This window comes from Semicossyphus pulcher, unplaced genomic scaffold, assembly GCF_022749685.1.
Source record: "Semicossyphus pulcher isolate SPU_LCO1_2020_fin unplaced genomic scaffold, fSemPul1.0.p SCAF_3, whole genome shotgun sequence".
NCBI classification, from domain to species: Eukaryota; Metazoa; Chordata; class Actinopteri; order Labriformes; family Labridae; genus Semicossyphus; species Semicossyphus pulcher.
Genome location: NW_027211704.1, coordinates 16984308 through 17002664, shown reverse-complemented (window position 1 = coordinate 17002664; position 18357 = coordinate 16984308). Strand labels below are relative to the sequence as shown.

The following is an 18357-nucleotide window of genomic DNA, read 5'->3' as shown; positions in this document are numbered from 1 at the left end:
ATTCCCCACTCTGTAAATGTCTTGTTCTACAACATGCCTATCATTAACTTTAAACAAATGTTCATTAACATTATGAACAAAGTAAAAGCATTACATGTGAGGATACATTTTGTGCACACACATGATCCAGATGGAGAAGTTGACCTCCTGACCTATGGGCTGGGTTAGTGCGAGCGTTGCGTTTGGATTGGTCAGGTTAAACTTGCTATAAAAGGCAGACCATGATAAGAGCTGGATCACCTTGTTTTCAGGTTGCAGCTGAGCCAAGATGAAGGTCATCGCTGTCCTTTCACTGTTGGTGGCCCTGTTCCACCAGGGATACAGCAGTAGGAGACGTTTTCTGAGCTTTTATCAGCATAAATTATTATTACAGGTTTATGTATGACAGTGTGGTAGAGATACAAACAGGATTTCTTTTTTTGTCTGTTCTCAGACAGCCTGGACTCATGTGAGGGTCGCTGTGGTTATGGAACAGACAATAGCTTCTCCTGTCAGTGTAACCCGTCCTGTGAGCGCTACAGAGACTGCTGCTCCGACTACTCTCAGATCTGTGAAGGTGAGTGACAGAAGCAGACTCTTTATTCACCATTATGTAACATGCCTCTTGATGTGAGTGTGTTTCTGTTCCTTCTAGGTGGATCCACGTCTTGTAAAGGCAGATGTAATGAGCAATACGACAATGACAACAAGTGCCACTGCAACTCCAAGTGCACTCAGTACAAGAACTGCTGCAGCGACTACGCTGATGTCTGCGACAGTAAGAACAAACCACGTGTCACATACGGCTGAGACTCAGACTCACGTGCAGCACAGTTTATCACCACTGTGAGTCTGCTAGCTTTTATCTGTTTGTGTTAGTCCTTCCTGAACAGCTATTTTACTTACACTACACCTGCTCACTTTCACATGGCGGACATTGAATCTAACAGTCAGCAGTCAAAGCCTTGAAAAATGGGATTCTCCCTTTAAACTTCTCAGACACTCTTAGTTCATTTACTAATTGAAACTCTAAAAGGTAATAAAAATTGCAGACGTTAACAGAAAAGGCAGATTGCAGATACCAGAATATGTATAAAATGATTTATCTCGTGAACCTTTGAAGGGGCCTGACCCCGAGGTTGGGAACCAATGGACTTAACTATCTTACTGTTCATAAAGTACTAACAAGAATCTCCACCTTGACCAGTGAAACAGTGAAATGCTGTGGTATTGTGAGGCCAGCCTCTCTTGGTCAAATGTTATTTCATTAAATGACCAGCAGGTGTCACTGTTGTGCTTTATACAACACTTTAAAAGCCAAAAAGTTTACTATCCCTCAATTTAACTGGTTCCTTCTACAGCTAACCCAGTGGTGAAAGAGGTTTTCAGTTCCTTGTATATTCCAGAACACGTCAAAGTTTAGTTTTCAAATCAAAAATATGGTAATATCAACAGCATGCACGTAAGGTGTGAAAAGTACTCAGAACAAATGGCATCTTTCAAAGTGTTTCATATTACTATCATACTATTCTACTAATGCAAAGAGCTTCTTAATGTTGAATCTGGGTGAGGTGGAGTGAAGTTAAGGTATTTTATATTTTGAATTGATGTTTGATAAAACAAATATAAGAATCTCTTGTATCTTCTTAAAGTATTGACATCACATTTATACTTATTGTACAGTGTCTTTGATGTAAGATCTTAATCTAAAAATAAATGTAGTGTGTGTGTGTGTGTGTGTGTGTGCGTGTGTGTGTGTGCGCGCTGATCTACAGGTGACGGAGGAAGTGGAGGTGGTGTGATCACTGATGCTGAGATCAAATCTCTCTCTGAGGCGCTCTACGCTCTGGATTCTAACAAAGCCTCGGCCTCTCAGTTGATCATTGACCCCCAGGCTCTGGTGCCCGACTCCCAGACCAGCTCCCAGTCGGACCTCTCCTCTAAACAGTGAGGAGACAGTTTAATAAATGCTCCACTCCACTTCTAACTCCTGATGCATCAACCCCTCTTTGTGTTTGTCTTTGTGCTTCTAGGTTGTTCAGGTACCTGGATGAGCAGGCTCTGTTTTCCAAACCCACCTACGCCGCTCTGCTGGCTGTGCTGGACAACTACAACAGGATGACTGGACAGGCGGAGAACGTCGGTTCTCAGCAGCGGACTGAGCAGGACACCTTCCTGAAGGAGACAATGTCCAACACTGAGCTGGGCAGAGAGCTGTTCGCGTTCCTCTACACCAAGGGTAACTGGGTCTACATTATTTGTTCACATACTGCCGAATTGTCATCTGGTAAAGCTGAGTCTGACACTCTGTTAGATAGAGTGTCAATACATACACATTTTGTTTACATTTTGTCAAATTTTTTCGAAGTTTCAAATGTATTCCAAATAAACTATAAGCAGTTTCTGTTTGCGGTACCTGTGGATCATAGACCGTAGATAAAAAGTGGACAGTTTCTGGTTTTAAAAGTAAAGTCAATGTAGAAGTTCCTTACACCTACACAATTTAATTGCAATACACCATGCTCACACGGCAGCCATTTTCCTCTGATGTAACGCTCATGGTGGGAAGCTCAAATGCTTATATAACGTTGTACTGCTGTATTTCATGTTGAATCTGACAAATCATTATCATTTTATCAGTTCCTGATTAATGAGCAACTAAAATGCTGGGCCATATTTCAAACCCTTCAGCTACCCTTAGACAACAGCTAATGTTAGCATTCAGCCGCTTCCCATCTAACATTATGTTAGCTAGGAAGTACATTTCTGGAAAACATTACCTTAGCTAGCAATTTACGCCTTTCCTTTGTGCTAGTCTTTCACCAAATGGTAATATCATCTCAACCACTTCTTAGCTAACAGTTATATTAGCTAGCAAGCGGGTGAAGCTTAGGTTAGCTGTTGTCTGACTGTAGTTAATGGATTGTTAAATACAGCCATATTTCCCTCCATTTTCACTGGTCATTGTCTTATAAGTTTCTGATCAATAGAAGCAATGAAATGATAATGATTGGTCAAAATCCCTTAATTTATACGACTTAGAACCTGGAGCAAACATTATAACAGCATTTTAACTTCCCATCTTGAGCATGACGTCAAAGGAAAATGGCCGCTGTGAGAATATGGTCAATGCACCAGTTGAGAGAATGACACAACTTCTCCATTGATTTATTACCATTTCTTTGTGATGAGTTTATGGTCTCAATGTTCGGTTACAAGTCTTTTTCAATACAGCATAATGTCCTTTTTGTCAATAATTATCCCATTTAGTTCAAAATTATCGATAAAGCACGGTTTGCTTTAGGGCGTGGCTATCCTTGAGTGACAGGTCACTACCACTGACACCTGGATAAAACTAAGCTGTGCATATACAACCTGCTGTCAAATCTAGTAAACAAAACAACAAGGCTAAGCTAGAATGGCAAATTCTAGGTTTCAAAACAGTAGCTCACACCAATTGGTGGGCCACTATGGCTACGTCCACTTCTTTTATACAGTGTCTGCTGTGGATGAACAAAAAAATCACTTTGTTCAGATTACTTTGATGCTGAAGAAAACATAGCAAATGAGGATTTTTAGTAAAGTTAAACATATTTAAGGAGTTTTTTTATTACTCTATGACTTCTAAGTATATTTATGGATGTATATTTTCAGAGTAGGTCGTACTGAATCAAAAAATATTTAATATTGTGTATGTGTGTTCAGATTCAACTGCGTTATGACTTAAAAAAGGGGTGCGATTTTCGTTGCAATAATGACTTTAAACAACCCTTATTGCCTTTTACACTGAGCAGTATCTTTGCCTCTTTTCAGTTCCTCCATGACACCACGACAACTCTCCTGTCCCACCTGGGAAAGCGCTCTTTACCGTTTGAAAACCTCTGCTCTAATGTTTAAAGTATATGTTACTCTGTATTTTCAGGTGTCTATGCATCAGAGGAAGAGTTCATCTACGACCTGAAGATGATGTGGTTCGGCTTGTACTCTCGCAACAACAACAAGTTGGACTCCAGCGGATTTGAACACATCTTTGCAGGTTTGGAAAGAGCAGGTCTCTTCTACTAACACCCCGGATGATTTGCAAATATTGTGTCTTTATAAATATTAAAAAACACATTCTTTAACAGGTGAGGTGAAGGGAGGAAAGGTGTCTGGTTTCCACAACTGGATCCAGTTTTATCTGCTGGAGAAAACAGGGAAGCTGAACTACTACAGCCACAGCTTCAACGGACCTGTACGCATCCATAACAGACCTTAATATGTTGATTTATATCTGAACACATTTTAATTCTATCTGTTTCTATCTTTCTTCTGCCTTCAGTGGACTACTTACCCTGATGTGTTGGGGATGCAGTTCAAGTGGGACGGCTACTACAAGCAGGTCGGTTCTGCGGTCATCGGCTGCAGCCCCGAGTTTGACTTGGCCTTGTACAGCCTTTGCTACATCTCTCGCCCTGGAAAGCAGTGAGTGTATCTACACGTACTGTGATGATTTCCTGCGTGTGACTCTCTCTCTCTCTCTCTGACTTTTATTTTCTATTTTCCATCATCTGCAGGTGTCGTCTGAGCCTGGGAGGGAAGGAGCTCATCATCCAAACGTACACCTGGGATAAAACTTTGTACGGTGATGGGAAGAAGTACATCGGCTCTGCTTTTCCTGCAACCCCCAGGAACTGAAGCTGTCGTCTGAAAAATAAGAAGAGGCACACAAAGGAGTCTGCTTGTGTTTCATGTCATGTTATATAAGCCGTTCAATTTTAAAGTTAAAAGTTCACAACATCTTATTTCTATCCCCAAATGTAGCAGAATAGCAGTCTAGAATAATCTGAAAAACAAGAATAAATCTTCTCATATTGCTTCTTTTCAGACACGACTCACTCTGACACAAACACTGGCATAAATAAAACAGTAAACCAGACAGTGGATTATCTGCAGTAGAACCTCTCAGAACCAGAGACTGTGGCGCTCTCCCAGGGGCTCGATCAAACTGTGCCTAATGGGGCAAAAAATGGGCGTTTACACACCCTGAGCGGGGCACAATACTGACACCAACCCTTCAGCAGTAAGAGCATGTGTGCATCTGACACAATCGCTTATTGTCTTATGGGGGAGCAAAACAAAACATAACAAAAAAAAACTAAACGCAGCCTTTTGCAGTATGAGCTGTAGAAACAAAAAGACATTAACAGATCCTGTTCTGCTTGACCTGCTTCAAACAGTAGGCACCAGCTAAACCTGGTCTTATCAGCTGTCCATAAAGCTGTGTGTGTTACTCCCCAGTGTGGGGTTAAGTGTGTGTGTGTGTGCGTGTGTGTGTCCAGCTGGGATGGGGGTTGAATTTACTCTTTCACTCATCTAGGGTGACTAACAGGATAAATTTGGGTCTGCCGACAGAACAGGGGGACACACTTGCAGCCCTGTTTGAAGAAAATATTACAGGAGATGGATCTGCCACTGATCCCATTGTCCACCAGTCTGTGTGCATTCATGCAAAAACAAGCGCACAAGACCAGTCAGTTCGCAGGGAAAATGCGGCCTTCATCTGATTTGGGCCTCACATGCAGCAACACGACAATAAAGTTGGCCAAAGAAAGAATTTCTCTCCCCATTTTGTCAAAGCATATTACATTTTCTGAGCTGGTGACTCCAGAAATTAGAAGAGTAAATCTTCTCTCTTTTCACACTGCTCTTTTTTTAAAGCCCTGGTGGAATCAAATTAAATCACAGTGGGGCAAATAAAAGAAAAAAAATTCAATTGTGTCTTTTGTCGCTCACACAACTTCATAATCGAATTATAGCTGGCCACCCGCCAGCGTGTCCTCCCATCTCCCCCGAATGGGCTCCTCCTGGCACATCTCGTGAGCCACCTGACTTTTGTTTTGTAATTATATTATCCCGCTCTCTCTTTAGCGTGTTGCGGCTAATGGCTGCGCGGGCTAGCCCAGCTGCACATGCAGAAACAAAGCTGCTTATATGGCCAGACAATGGACCCGTGGAAAAGGGACGCCTGAAGGCGGTCAGCCAATGAGCACGCACAACAGGGGGCCAACAGAGGGTTTAGGGAAGGGTTAAGGGGGTTTAGGGGTGCAGGCAGAGGGGGGTGTCTGTTTTACCCAGTGGTAGGGTCCATCAATGAGATGGTTAGCAGGAGGACACATGGTCAACATAACCCCTGTCTCCCCGGGGTCGGTGCTGGGCTGGAGGGAGGTTCAAGTTTGGCTTAGTTGCTGGCCATTTCTAAAGTTGATGGGGGAGCGTGAAATGCAGAGCAACGTTCATTCACTGCAGTTTTTTACACGCTTTCCGAACAATTTGATGACCGTATTGTTGTCGCTGTTACCAATGGTATAAATCCTGACGTGGTTGCAGACACACGCAGAGCGAGAGATGCTTTCTTGGTTGGTTAAAGTGAGTTTTTTAAACTAATATTGCAGTACATGTTCACCAAGGCTGCAGATAATATAAGGAAGAAAGAGGATTTAGATTGCTGCACATGCAATCTATCCCACTCCAAAAACACACACTAACATGCACACACTCCTCATGTGTGGTGTTAACATCTCTCAGAGGACTTCTAGTACGGCAGATGGACAAAACCCACTTTCCCCAACTGTCACACACAGAAACTCTGGGGATTCAGAGGAAGGTCATGTTTGTGTGTGTACTGGAGTGAAGTTTTATCCGTCCTTCATACGTCCATTATATTTCGCTAAATTCCCATCTCTCGAACGCACCTAGAGGAGGCGAGGGCGGCGGTGTCCTCTGAGCAATGTGAACATGCCGAGTGAGCCGGGCAGCCAGTGGAGGATAGATGAGCATCTGAGCCACAGTGCTTTAAAATAAGAGGTATGTTAGAGGGCCATCTGCAGCAGGACTTCATCATGTGCGGTCAGCTCTGAGGGACCTGGGGACATCATGGCACACATACAGCGGCACACTTGAGCAACACTTGTCGAACATAAGGAGTGGGTTATATTTAAGAAGCAGGACAAACTGAAAATAAAAATGTAATAATCCTATTTCAAAATAAAACACAAATTCTTTTTAATGTTAGCATCATGCGCAGAGTTATGAGTGTATGTAACGGGGACACGGGGCCTCAGCTAACATATTCCCCTGCTGGTTCCACTCTGGGGATGGCCCGGCTTGGCTATTCCCATTTCAGGCTGCAGGTGTGGAATAGGAGAGGCAGAGACCCGGGGGGAGGAGAAGTGGGGAAGGTGGTCGGCCTGGGAATGAACCTAGAACGAGAAGCACATAGTTTGGAGTGTGCGGATTACCTTCTAACCTACCTCCAGCCTCTGTGTTAGAGCATGTGCTGCTGTTACTAAATCATGGTTATTCTCTATCGCTTTGTTCCCTGATCAGAGATGATGAGTCTCAACAGGATGTTATCCATTAACATTACTGCTCTTCCTTATTCTTATTAACTTGATTTAACGTGTTTGTAAACCTAAGAAGTCCTGTTTAGACAGAATTATCCTCCCTTCCATTTGCAGCATGGATGGATGGATGGAGTTACACTAACTACAGACCATGAGACTGACTGAAGTCTGTGAGGTCTTTAAAGCCTTTAAGTCAACCTTTGGCAGCCCCCATATGCAATCTAAAATATAAAGCTGATTCTGTCTTTATCTCAATTTTTTGAATAAACTTAGGCGGCACTAGGAAATAAAAAAAACATACACTTCATTTCATCCAGAAAAGGGATCTTTGCGCATATGAAGGTGCAGCTATAAGCTGTACAGCTTCAGTACATTTAAAAGGTACTTGTACTTATCGCAGGAATAGCCGTCTACAGGTCTTGAGGAGTGATACTGCACACAGGTAAAGGTTATATTTAGCCTTTTGTGGCCTTTGTAGGGCTTTGTGAAGTCTGATATATTGCCTTGATATATGTCACTTGAGTCTTAAGACTTAAAAATAAAAAAGACTGCTCTCTACTTCTTCAGCCTTTTTCTCATCTCTACTTAAAGGCTCCGTGTTACATGAGCCACTGCTAGCATAGCACACCTGAATCTCCAATGGAACAGTTAGTAATCAAGCTGAATTCTGGGAAATCTGGGAGCCATATTTTAACATGGAGAAAAATGTGTGAATGCGTTTTTCTTTGTTTTTCTGTAAGTCTTTATTGTGAGTCCAACATCATTCTAAGTGTGCGATGACAGATTGATGAAGTTTTCATTTAAACTCTTTTAAACATTTCATTCCACTATCATCTTCTACTATACTACATTTCAGAGGGACATACTGTTTGCTTTATTCCACCATGTTTGGCAGCTATGGCATGAGAAAGAACAACTTTCTAAAAGGTTCATTGTAGAACTAAAAATGGTTGTGCTGCAGCACCCCATCTAGGAACCATTTTTGGTTCCAGTTAGCACCTTTACTTTCTGTGTGGACTGTTACTTTGCAGATTCAGATTTCAGTGTATAAATATGATGCCACAGTAGAGAAAGAAAAAAAAAATACTCATAATATGACTTTATGGACATTTGTATAAGCATAATGAGTTTTGATATAGTCTTATTACTTTCATTTTGAACTTCTACTAGAAATGGAGGCTATATTAAACAATGTGGTATTTCAAAATTCACTTCAATTCCTGCTTAAAAATCCATGTGGGTGATGCTAAAGTCCAGAAGCTATGGACCTACATACTGCAGAGTGAAGAGGCTGTTTAATGAGTCCCAAAGAAACTCCTGAGTCTGTGACTGCACCTCATGTGACCAAACTTTACCCCGTCTGGTCAGAGCCGCCTCTTGGGTGAAATGAACTTGTTCTGCAGCCTGCGGAGGGATGGATGACTGGAAGAGAGGATGGAGCAAACACCTGCTCACATGCAACTTCAAGCTGTCACATACAGTTAAGCTCACGCGACTGAGCGCGTCTCTGCTGCGCTCAATGCGGACGTGTTGCGGATTTGGCGGCCGCCCTCGCGACGCAACAAAGGCCCGGGCCTCTCCTGTTTGTCTGCAGTGTTTCACTGACACACACACACACACACACACACACACACACACACACACACACACACAGGCGAGCTCCAGGGGCTCGAGCCACGGGCCGGCCACGCGCGAGCTCAAGCTCGTCGACAGAAATTGGATGGGAGGAGGGGGAGGAGCTTAAACGTGGAGGTTAAAACCACGAGCCCCCGCAGAGTGACCCAAGCTGAGACCCAGTGGGACAAGTCTGCACAGGGACACAGCACGGAACTTCTCCACTGAGTGACAGAGAGACCAGGACTGGGATCCGAGGAGGGAAGAGACAAATCATTTGGAAAACTTCCTGAGAAGCTTCCAGAAGACATCAGCACGGGTAGGTTTCAAAAAAGTAATTTATGTAGCCCGGGAAAGTTTGTAAGACTGATTTTTGAGTGTGCATGTGTGCTAATCCGGCAAACTGCTCCTAGTCTTTATATCTTAGTCCAGATAGTCACTTATTTTACGTGTGTTCAGTTTTTGGCATAGTCTTGCAGCTCTGGCCCCGCTTAAAATACCTCAAGTAAAAAGGCAAATAATATATCTAATGGAAAAAATGCCCAAAAGGGTTATTTTAATATGCTCCATCGTCAATTTCCAAAAAAGCTGCTCAAGCCCGCAGTTTACGTTAAAATATTAATATTTCTGCATTTGCAAATGTCTGAATTCAATCCCCTCTGAATCGTCTGTCACTGATCTGGGCTGTCGATCTTTCATTTAATCCCATGGTCGTCGCTTCATCCACGGAGCAAATCCTGCGATGGCCCAGATTGAAGTGCTGCCGGGGCTTTACCAGTTCACAAGATGACCGGGATTACCCCGAGAGAGGGGAGAGAGGGGGGACGAGAGGAAGACAAAAAGATAATGCAGATATGACAATTCAAAGTGTTATCACTCACCACAAAGTTATCAACGACGTTATCTCCCCATGCGCGTTAACGTTTCGTTTAGCAGTATCACCTGTGACATGAGGGAGCTGTCCGGTGCTGAAACCGTCAGGCCGGTTTGATGGCTGCTGACAGGCACGGTTCACTAAATAGTTTATCAGAAGTGGATCTTTTACAGGCCTTAGGTTTAATTTAGACTTAAAATTTAAAATAATGTTATTTTGTTGAAGTAGTAATTTATAACTACAAAACATTTTTACAGTCATTATTTGTCTGACAAAAAACAGCACATCGTATCTGTAAGACAGTACTGCAGTACTAATGATTGTAAAACTGTCTTCTTGTTTCTAGTGTATCATGATGATCAAACCCTATGCCAGACAAGGTGAGGGAGAGGAGGCGGTCAGTCCGCTGCAGTGGATGGATGGAGACATGAGCTCGCCTGATGGAGAAGCATCCGGCTCGTCACACCACTTCAGAGCGAGTGGAGCGAACCTACAGGCCCATGAGATGGGGAGCGAGGATGCAGAAGAAGACGAGGAGGATGAGGACGAGGAGGAGGAGGGACAGGAGGAGGAAAACGAGTCCAAACGACGGGGGCCCAAGAAAAAGCGCATTACCAAGGCCCGACAGGAGCGATTCCGCGCACGACGCGTCAAGGCCAACGCCAGGGAGCGCTCACGTATGCACGGCCTCAACGATGCTCTGGAGAACCTGCGCAGCATCATGCCCTGCCACTCCAAGACTCAGAAACTCTCCAAGATCGAGACTTTACGGCTGGCTCGCAACTACATCTGCGCCTTGTCCGAGGCCCTGGAGGGGGGTCTGTCCACAGAGAGCCGGGCTTTCATGGAGACGCTGTGTAAGGGCCTCTCGCAGCCCACTAGCAACCTGGTGGCTGGCTGCCTGCAGCTGGGACCCACTCAGGGCGCTGGGATGAGGCCTGAGGACAGACACAGGGTCCGGGTCGCACCCACTGCTCTGGGCGGCATGGTGAGCTACTCCTCCCCGGGCCTGCCGAGCCCGCCGTACGGCACCTTTGACTCTGCTCACCTGCTGCACCTGAGGGCCATGAAAGGAGGAGTGTATGAGAATCACTCGCCGAATGAGTACAGCGCAGGCGGCGTGGGGACCCCTCCATACGACGGCCCTCCTACACCCCCTCTGAGCATCAGCAGCAACCTGGTGCCCAAACAGGAGCCATCGCCCCACTACCCACCCACGCACCACTACTCGCCCTCCCCTGTGGAGCAGGGCCTGTATCAGACTCAGCCAGGCTATGACGTACACTTAGAGGGGTCTTATGACTCCTACCATGCAGCACACATGCCCCCCCGACAGATCACCTCTGTGTACAGAGACTGAGACGGATCATCTTCACTGCTTCACTTCAGCCTGATTCTGCTAGATGAGGAACTGTAGAATAAAGATGTTTACATGTTTGGTGCTTTTAGGCAAGCACTGCTGGACAATGTTACAACACTTCTTACTTGACTTAAACTTTCCTACAAAAGTGATGACCAAATGATTTAAGGACCTGGAGGGTCCAAACAGGACATGTTTCTTCGGCCATGTGGACCAGGCGTCCTGTGACTGTTACATAAGCACTTCTAATTTAGCTCCGGCAACATCGGATATTCTACATAAATTAAAAGTATTTCTATTTATTATCTAATTTAATTCACTGTATATTGACTTTGTTCTGATGTGCAGGTTCTTGTCTCCTTTTGTACATATGTGTGCCCGCTTCTTTTCTTCTTTTTGTTTTGCTTCTTAGGCTGATCAGTTATCGCTTATATTTCTTTCTTTTGCGTCCATTTTTCTGTGTTGTTTGTTTCAGCATATAAACATATTCACGGGTAGATTTCCTAGCACATTGTAGCTGATCTGTGTTGTCCACAAAAGGATGTTTTCATTTAAAACTGAAAAAAAAAGGGGAGTAACGGATAAATGTGACGAAGCAACAATGTCATTCTCAGGTGGAAATCTTATTCCAACAAACTTTGCTTTGGAGACTTTTTAACTTTTCTTTGTCTTGTTTGTCTTTTTTTGGAAAATGTGATGTTATTAAAATATCCAAAAATTCTATCAGTCCTCGGATTCTGTTTGACAACATGAATTCAGCCTCACCGTCAGCAGCCTCATTTTTCTCCGAACATCTCGCTGGTTTAGCCGCACTAATCCTCTGGCCTTCATTTAATGAAAGGTTGGATGCGCGAGGCGGGGTTGTTAGATAAAGATTTATGATTAACATGGCTGCCCGGGCCGTGCAGACTCTCTTCTTCATCGACACTGGCATTACATAATCCTGTCCTGATTTTCACTCAACGCAATTTAACACTCGAATATGTAATCTAGACGTCTGTAAATGTCGATCTTTCACTCTGTAATATGTAAATCTAAATGTATAGGGTTTGATATTCCTGATTTTACTCAATTTTTCGATGTAGGGTAATGCAGACGACAGGTGCAAAAGAGGAAATTACATTACAAAGAGCAACAGACTGAGGCCTGAAAACGTGCCGTCAAAGTGGGGAAGACAGCAGCAACAATAACACAGATCTGATCTAAGAGCAGCCACTTCTGTTAATTCATGGCCAGGCTGGTCAGTGTGAAGGCCACCCACTGAGAGGTCAGTTAGAAGGGGTCACAAGGTCACACAGGGTCGCGGCTCACTGGTGGGAATGGTCCGAAAGCATCATGGCCGCCGCTTCTATCATCTTTTTTTTGCTGGTCAACTTATCTGTTCCACGCTGAGAGCGACTCTCTATTCAGAGGAGCGAGTGTTTGGTAAGTATGATGTTAGAGGTTATATTATGGATAAAAAGCTCCTAATCCTCATAAACATGCCGATGAACATCCCACGCTTGACCTGCGCCAGGAGAAATATATCACTTTGTTTGCGCAGGGATTAGCATAAGCCTGTGTGTGTGTGTGTGTTTGTGTGTGTTTGTGCTACATTTGCACTTCTAACCAGGAAAAGCAGGGACTAACTTTGAAAAGCCAGGATGAATAACAAAAACAGCCTCTCCCTGCTGTCTGAAGGCAAGCACGACCCTCAGACAGGACATGTGACTTTAGATATAATGTGGGGTTCTCCTTTTTTTATCCAAATGATGGATGATAGACAGATGATAGACCAATGTCTTAGAGGGACAAAAGATTTCCCATTTGAAAAGGACACTTTTGCACCCAAGACAAACGAAGGGCTGCATTGGCCCTTACCCTTTTTGACCTTTGACCCCTCTGAGTGTGAATCTGATGTAGATGAGCCTTTATGTCTCTTGTGCTAGCTCAGCAGGGACATATCTGTAAATGTGACTTTTGATTTCAGTGAGGCACAAACATGGATAGAGTACGGTTTTAGTAAAAAGTAATGACTAGGCTTGGGAATCGCAGGGTGCCTTATGATACGATAACGTTAATATCACGATACAGCGATTCCGCGATAAGTGATATATTGTTACAATGTTACAATTTCATTTAGCAGACGCTTTTGTCCAAAGCGACGCACATCCGAGATTGAATACAACACAAGCAGCGATCAAGAGGGGAGGGAACGAAGTGCCAACAAACAGCTTCAGGTGCGATCGGACACTGGTGTAGACAGGCAGAGCACAGGGCGTAAAGAAGCTATCTTTAATTTTTTTTAACTATCATCAACAACAACAAGTTCAACATCATAATCATCATCATCAATGGCATCATCATTAAGTGCAGAGCTGGGTCTTTAGCTTCTTCTTAAAGGTGAAAGGGACTCTGCGGGCTGAATGGAGTTTGGTAGCTCGTTCCACCACCGGGGGACTACAGAGGAGAAGAGTCTAGTTAGCGACTTAGGGCCCTGTTGTGACGGGAGTACCAGGTGCCTTTCATTGGCAAAGCGTAGTGGGCGGGACGGAGTGTATGCCTGGATGGCGTTCAGGTAGGCAGGAGACGTTTTTATTGCTGTTTTGTAAGCGAGCAGCAGGGTTTTGAATTTGATGCGAGCGGCGACTGAGAGCCAGTGGAGGGATATGAACAGTGGAGTGACATAGTGCTGTTTTGGGTTGATTGAAGACCAGTCGCGCTGCTGCGTTCTGGATCATGTTCATGCAGGAAGGCCTGCCATATTGCAAGACAATCATACATTATAATGATACTCCTGTCACGATGCAGGATTAATGTATTTATTTATTTACTGCAATTCGGTTTCACAGAATTGTACTTTTTTTAAATCACAGAACTATAGAACGACAAATTAAGACTTTGGATTTGAAAGTGGCTGGCGAATCTCTGGACTTCTTTTCACCTCTGTCCAACAGTATCCCACTGTCTTCTTCTTCTCCTTTTATCCTGCTGTCAACATCTTCTTCAGCCATTTCCGAGTCATGAAGTAAGGCCGTGGTGAGTCCAAATCGCAGGGAAATCAGTTTAAAACGCCGCATATTTGTAAATTAAACTTATTTGGCAGCAGCCTAATGATAATTGTATTGCACGAGTCAGAATGACGATTTATTGCCAAATCAATATTTTGTCCCAATCCTACTAATGACAATGTTCTCTTACTTTTCCAACACAAAATACAGTTTTTTAAACAAACAGAAAAATGTTTACTTGAGGTTAAAAAGAAAAGTCAAATGTTTCCTTTAATTTCTAGCTTTAAATTGTTTCTTCCTGAGAAATGTGAAATTATGAGGAAATGACAAAACAGATAAAGTGATTTATATGCAACATAAACCTACAGAGAGGGTTTATGTATGTTCATCCATGCGTGTTACGCGTCTGTGGCAGTGTGCACATTGTGCGTGCGTGGTCGTGTTATTGGGGATAAAGCAGTTTTAAGCAGCTGATCAGAGCTCAGTGTCTGAATGGTTGCATTAAGTCACTAATCCTGAGGGGAGAGGGGCAGTCGGGGCAGCTTCTCATCTCCTCTGCTACACAACAGCAGGCAGCTATTGTGCACTCGACAACAAAGCTTCTGACGGTGCTAAACATGCGACCGGGATCCTTTTAAGGCATCTTGTTCAAGTGAAGTTCAGAGGAAAGGAGTGTACTGTGCTGTACAGGCCCATGAGGAGTACTTTGGCTATCATAAGATGCATTTTTAAGTCCTGAATGTATAAGTGAGGAGAGTAAAGCTGCAGCGCCATCAAGTGGTGAAGGTTCTATTTACTGAAATAAATCATCAGTCGGACGAGAGATCAGCATTTGTCCACAAGGTGTCACCGTTAGACAATATGGTGTGACTATGAGCTGTGACTGAGGCCTTGTTGAAACACTGTAGCTGAAAGAAACATGATGGCCTCTGTCTTTGTTTTTCTGGATTTAAAAAGTGACTGAAATTGTCTGTTAAAAACATTCTGCAGGGGGAAAAAAAAGCCCACGTAGTTTGTATCCGACAGAGACAGAAAGCATTTGGTTAGCTCACATCTGTAAACACAGCACAGTGAGCGAGGAGTGGGAATAGAATTAACCTATTTACATGTAAACCGGCTGATGGAGAGTGTTTGGATGAGAATAATCAGGCTAATGAAGGTACCCGGGGGACGCGGCTCCATCAGAAGTCTGCACGCTGTCCTCTCTATCCAGCCGCCGATCGTATCAGACCGTGGAATTATTTACTGTGAAAGGACATGAAAAAGGATTAATCAAGGAAATCTCACTGATTTAATCTTCAAAGGGGGCACTGAAGAGCAAGGCCTAATAGAGCAGAGGGATGTGGTCTGTGCTTGTATCCTTCAGGTGGAAAAAAGGAAGAACCAAAACAGACAGTGCTCTGCAGGATGCAGGCACACTGGAGCCTCAAATGTTGAATAACTGGCATTGTTTATATGACAGTTATTGGACTGAATGTTGTGTTTTTATTCATTTACTTTTATTGTTTCTGATAGTGCCTTTATACATAAATTATTTTATTAACATTAAATCACTTTGATTAGGAGTTTGTACATGTTGTCATGAGTTCATCACCTTTTTCATTAATACGTGTGCCAGACAGGTACGAGGCCCGACCTCAGCCTCAAGTCGCTACAATAACAACATTTAATACTTAAAATATAATATGATAACATTTTTCTTGATGTATCTGTTTTATTGTGTTGTTTTGTAGAACAACCTTTGGTTCATGTCTCAAATGATAGTCCGATCTTGTACCGCTTATGCCCAGTTGTCCTTGTTTGACCTTCCTCTGAGGGCAGAATATTCCCATTATGGACTATTAGTCTGAGACAAAAGCCGACCGAGCCAAGAGATCAGAGAGCTGGGAAAATTTAACTATCGTTTAATTTGTTGGCTAAAGAGTTTTTACATCCTTCGAGGGGAAATAAGGACGTGTGTAAACATTGATGAGCTACAAATAGATCAGAGAAAGAGAGGAACGCGGCGTCCTGCATAACTCTGACAGATATAATGGTGAGCATTCTTGTAAAAGTTTTATTGCAGAGAGAGAGAGAGAGAGAGACGAGACAAGACGAGGGACCCTGATTGGTAGAGGGGAAGGAATCAGTGTGTGTGTGTGTGTGTGTGTAACTGTACCCCCCTGGTGAAATGTGCTTACTGCTTCAGTTTGCTGTCCTTCCCCACTGTCCCTTAACCTAACCCCTACATGGCACATCGCCAGAAGGTGTGTGTGTGTGTGTTTGTGTGTGCCTGCTTTATGCCAATGACATAAAACAGTAAGTGTGTGTCTTAAATGAAACACGGATATGAGTTTACAATCTCTACCTCAGTGGGAGCGTGCCCCTCCTGCCTGGACGCTGCCATTACTGCTTTAAATACCTCTCATTTAATAGAGCTATATGAACGCTTTAATGACGTTCAGCGAGTGAAGAGCTCTTGTGTTTCCAACCTCACATTGTTCACATTATTCTGCAGCCCAGTTGTAAATCTGGATGCAGAGCAGAGCTGACTTCTTGTTATCAGAGTTAGCCTGACATTTACTCGACATTGCGCCATGCGTCAGTCTCACCTCAGGCCTCGCCTCCTGCTCCTCACTGATACCCTCCTACCTCCCTGAAACAACGCTTGTAAGCACATTTACGACATCCGATCTGAATTAACACTTTAACTGGCAGCAGCGTGGATTCGACCTGCTAGCACACGGGAGTCCAAATGTATCATGTTTGTAAAGTTTGTGCGACTGCGTTCATCTCACAGCCATCCGTTTCATCGCGCCAGCTATTAAAGCACGCTGCTGTGTGTGTGTGGGCGTCATTGGATGACAAATTGAACCGAGTAAGCCGAGACTAAGTGGCTGAGGGCCTGCAGTTGATCAGCATTTTAAAGAAGGCCACCAGCTGTAGAAGCTAACCTCCTGATGTTTGCGCTGTTGAATCTGACAGAAAACAGATTCAAGGGGCTGGCATCCTAACACAGATGCTACACAGGCTGAAGGGGGTTTGGAAGATATGACTGAGACAATCAGCATTCAGTCTGGGTGAGTATTAAGGGTGGGGATTGGATAAATATCCTCCTTCATAGCTTATACACCTCCAAAACTTTAGCTCTTGTGGGGTGTTCCCGGTCTGCAGTGGTCAGTACCAAAAGGGGTCCAGAAAGGAAAACCAGTGAACCAGCAACAGGGTCATGGGCGGCCAAGGCTCATTGATGCACGTGAAGGCTGACCCGTGTGGTCCGATCCAACAGCAGAGCTTCTGTTGCTCAAACAGCTGAAAAAGTTGATGCTGGTTCTGATAGAAAGGTGGGAGAACACACAGAGCATCACAGTTTGTTACATATTGGGCTGCATAACTGCAGACTGGTCGAATACCTATGCTGACCCCTGTCCATCGCCGAAAGCGCTCTCGATGGGCACGTGAGCATCAGAACTGGACCACGGAGCAATGGAAGAAGGCCGGGAAGACCTGGGGAAGACATGGCATCAGGATGCACTACTGGGAGAAGGTAAGCAGGCAGAGGCCGTTCGATGCTTTGGGCAATGTTCTGCTGGGAAACCTCGGGTCCTGCCATTTTTGTGGATGTTACTTTGACACGTACCACCTACCTAAACATTGTTGCAGACCAAGTACACCCCTTTATGGAAACAGTATTCCCTGATGGCAGTGGCCTCTTTCAGCAGGATAACGGCCCTGCCACACTGCAAACATGCTTCAGGAATGGTTTGAGGAACACGACAACGAGTTTAAGGTGTTGACTTGACGTCCAAATCCCCTCAATCTCAAACCAATCGAGTCTCTGTGGGATGTGCTGTACAAACAAGTCCGATCCATGGAGGCCCCACCTCACAACTTACAGGACTTAAAGGATCTGCTGCTAACGTCTTGGTGCCAGATACCTCAGCACACCTTCAGCCTTCGCCTTTACGAGTCAGGGCTGTTTTGGCGTCAAAAGGGGGACCTACACAATATTACAGGTGGTCATAATGTCATGGCTGATTGGTTTATACTCTTAATTTAGAAAATATATTTTCATCCTAACAGATTTTTTGTAATGTGAGAGGCTAACAAACCCACAGATATTTATCACCCAGCTCTTCTTTTAGCTCATTATTTTGGGTTTACAGACTTTAACGC

The 18357-nt window shown here is 44.0% G+C and overlaps 2 protein-coding genes across 2 annotated transcripts; both read left to right on the top strand.

Annotated features, from left to right (window-relative positions):
- Positions 1-268: 268 nt before the first annotated feature.
- On the top strand, positions 269-4656 carry endou (endonuclease, polyU-specific). Its single transcript, XM_069678960.1, has 9 exons — positions 269-326; positions 434-556; positions 635-757; positions 1755-1926; positions 2013-2218; positions 3902-4015; positions 4107-4213; positions 4301-4443; positions 4536-4656. Exons 1-9 carry the CDS (start codon positions 269-271, stop codon positions 4654-4656), a joined length of 1167 nt encoding a protein of 388 aa, XP_069535061.1.
- Positions 4657-10204: 5548 nt separating this feature from the next.
- On the top strand, positions 10205-11212 carry LOC138606422 (neurogenic differentiation factor 4-like). The gene has a single exon (XM_069678891.1). It carries the CDS (start codon positions 10205-10207, stop codon positions 11210-11212), a length of 1008 nt encoding a protein of 335 aa, XP_069534992.1.
- Positions 11213-18357: the final 7145 nt, after the last annotated feature.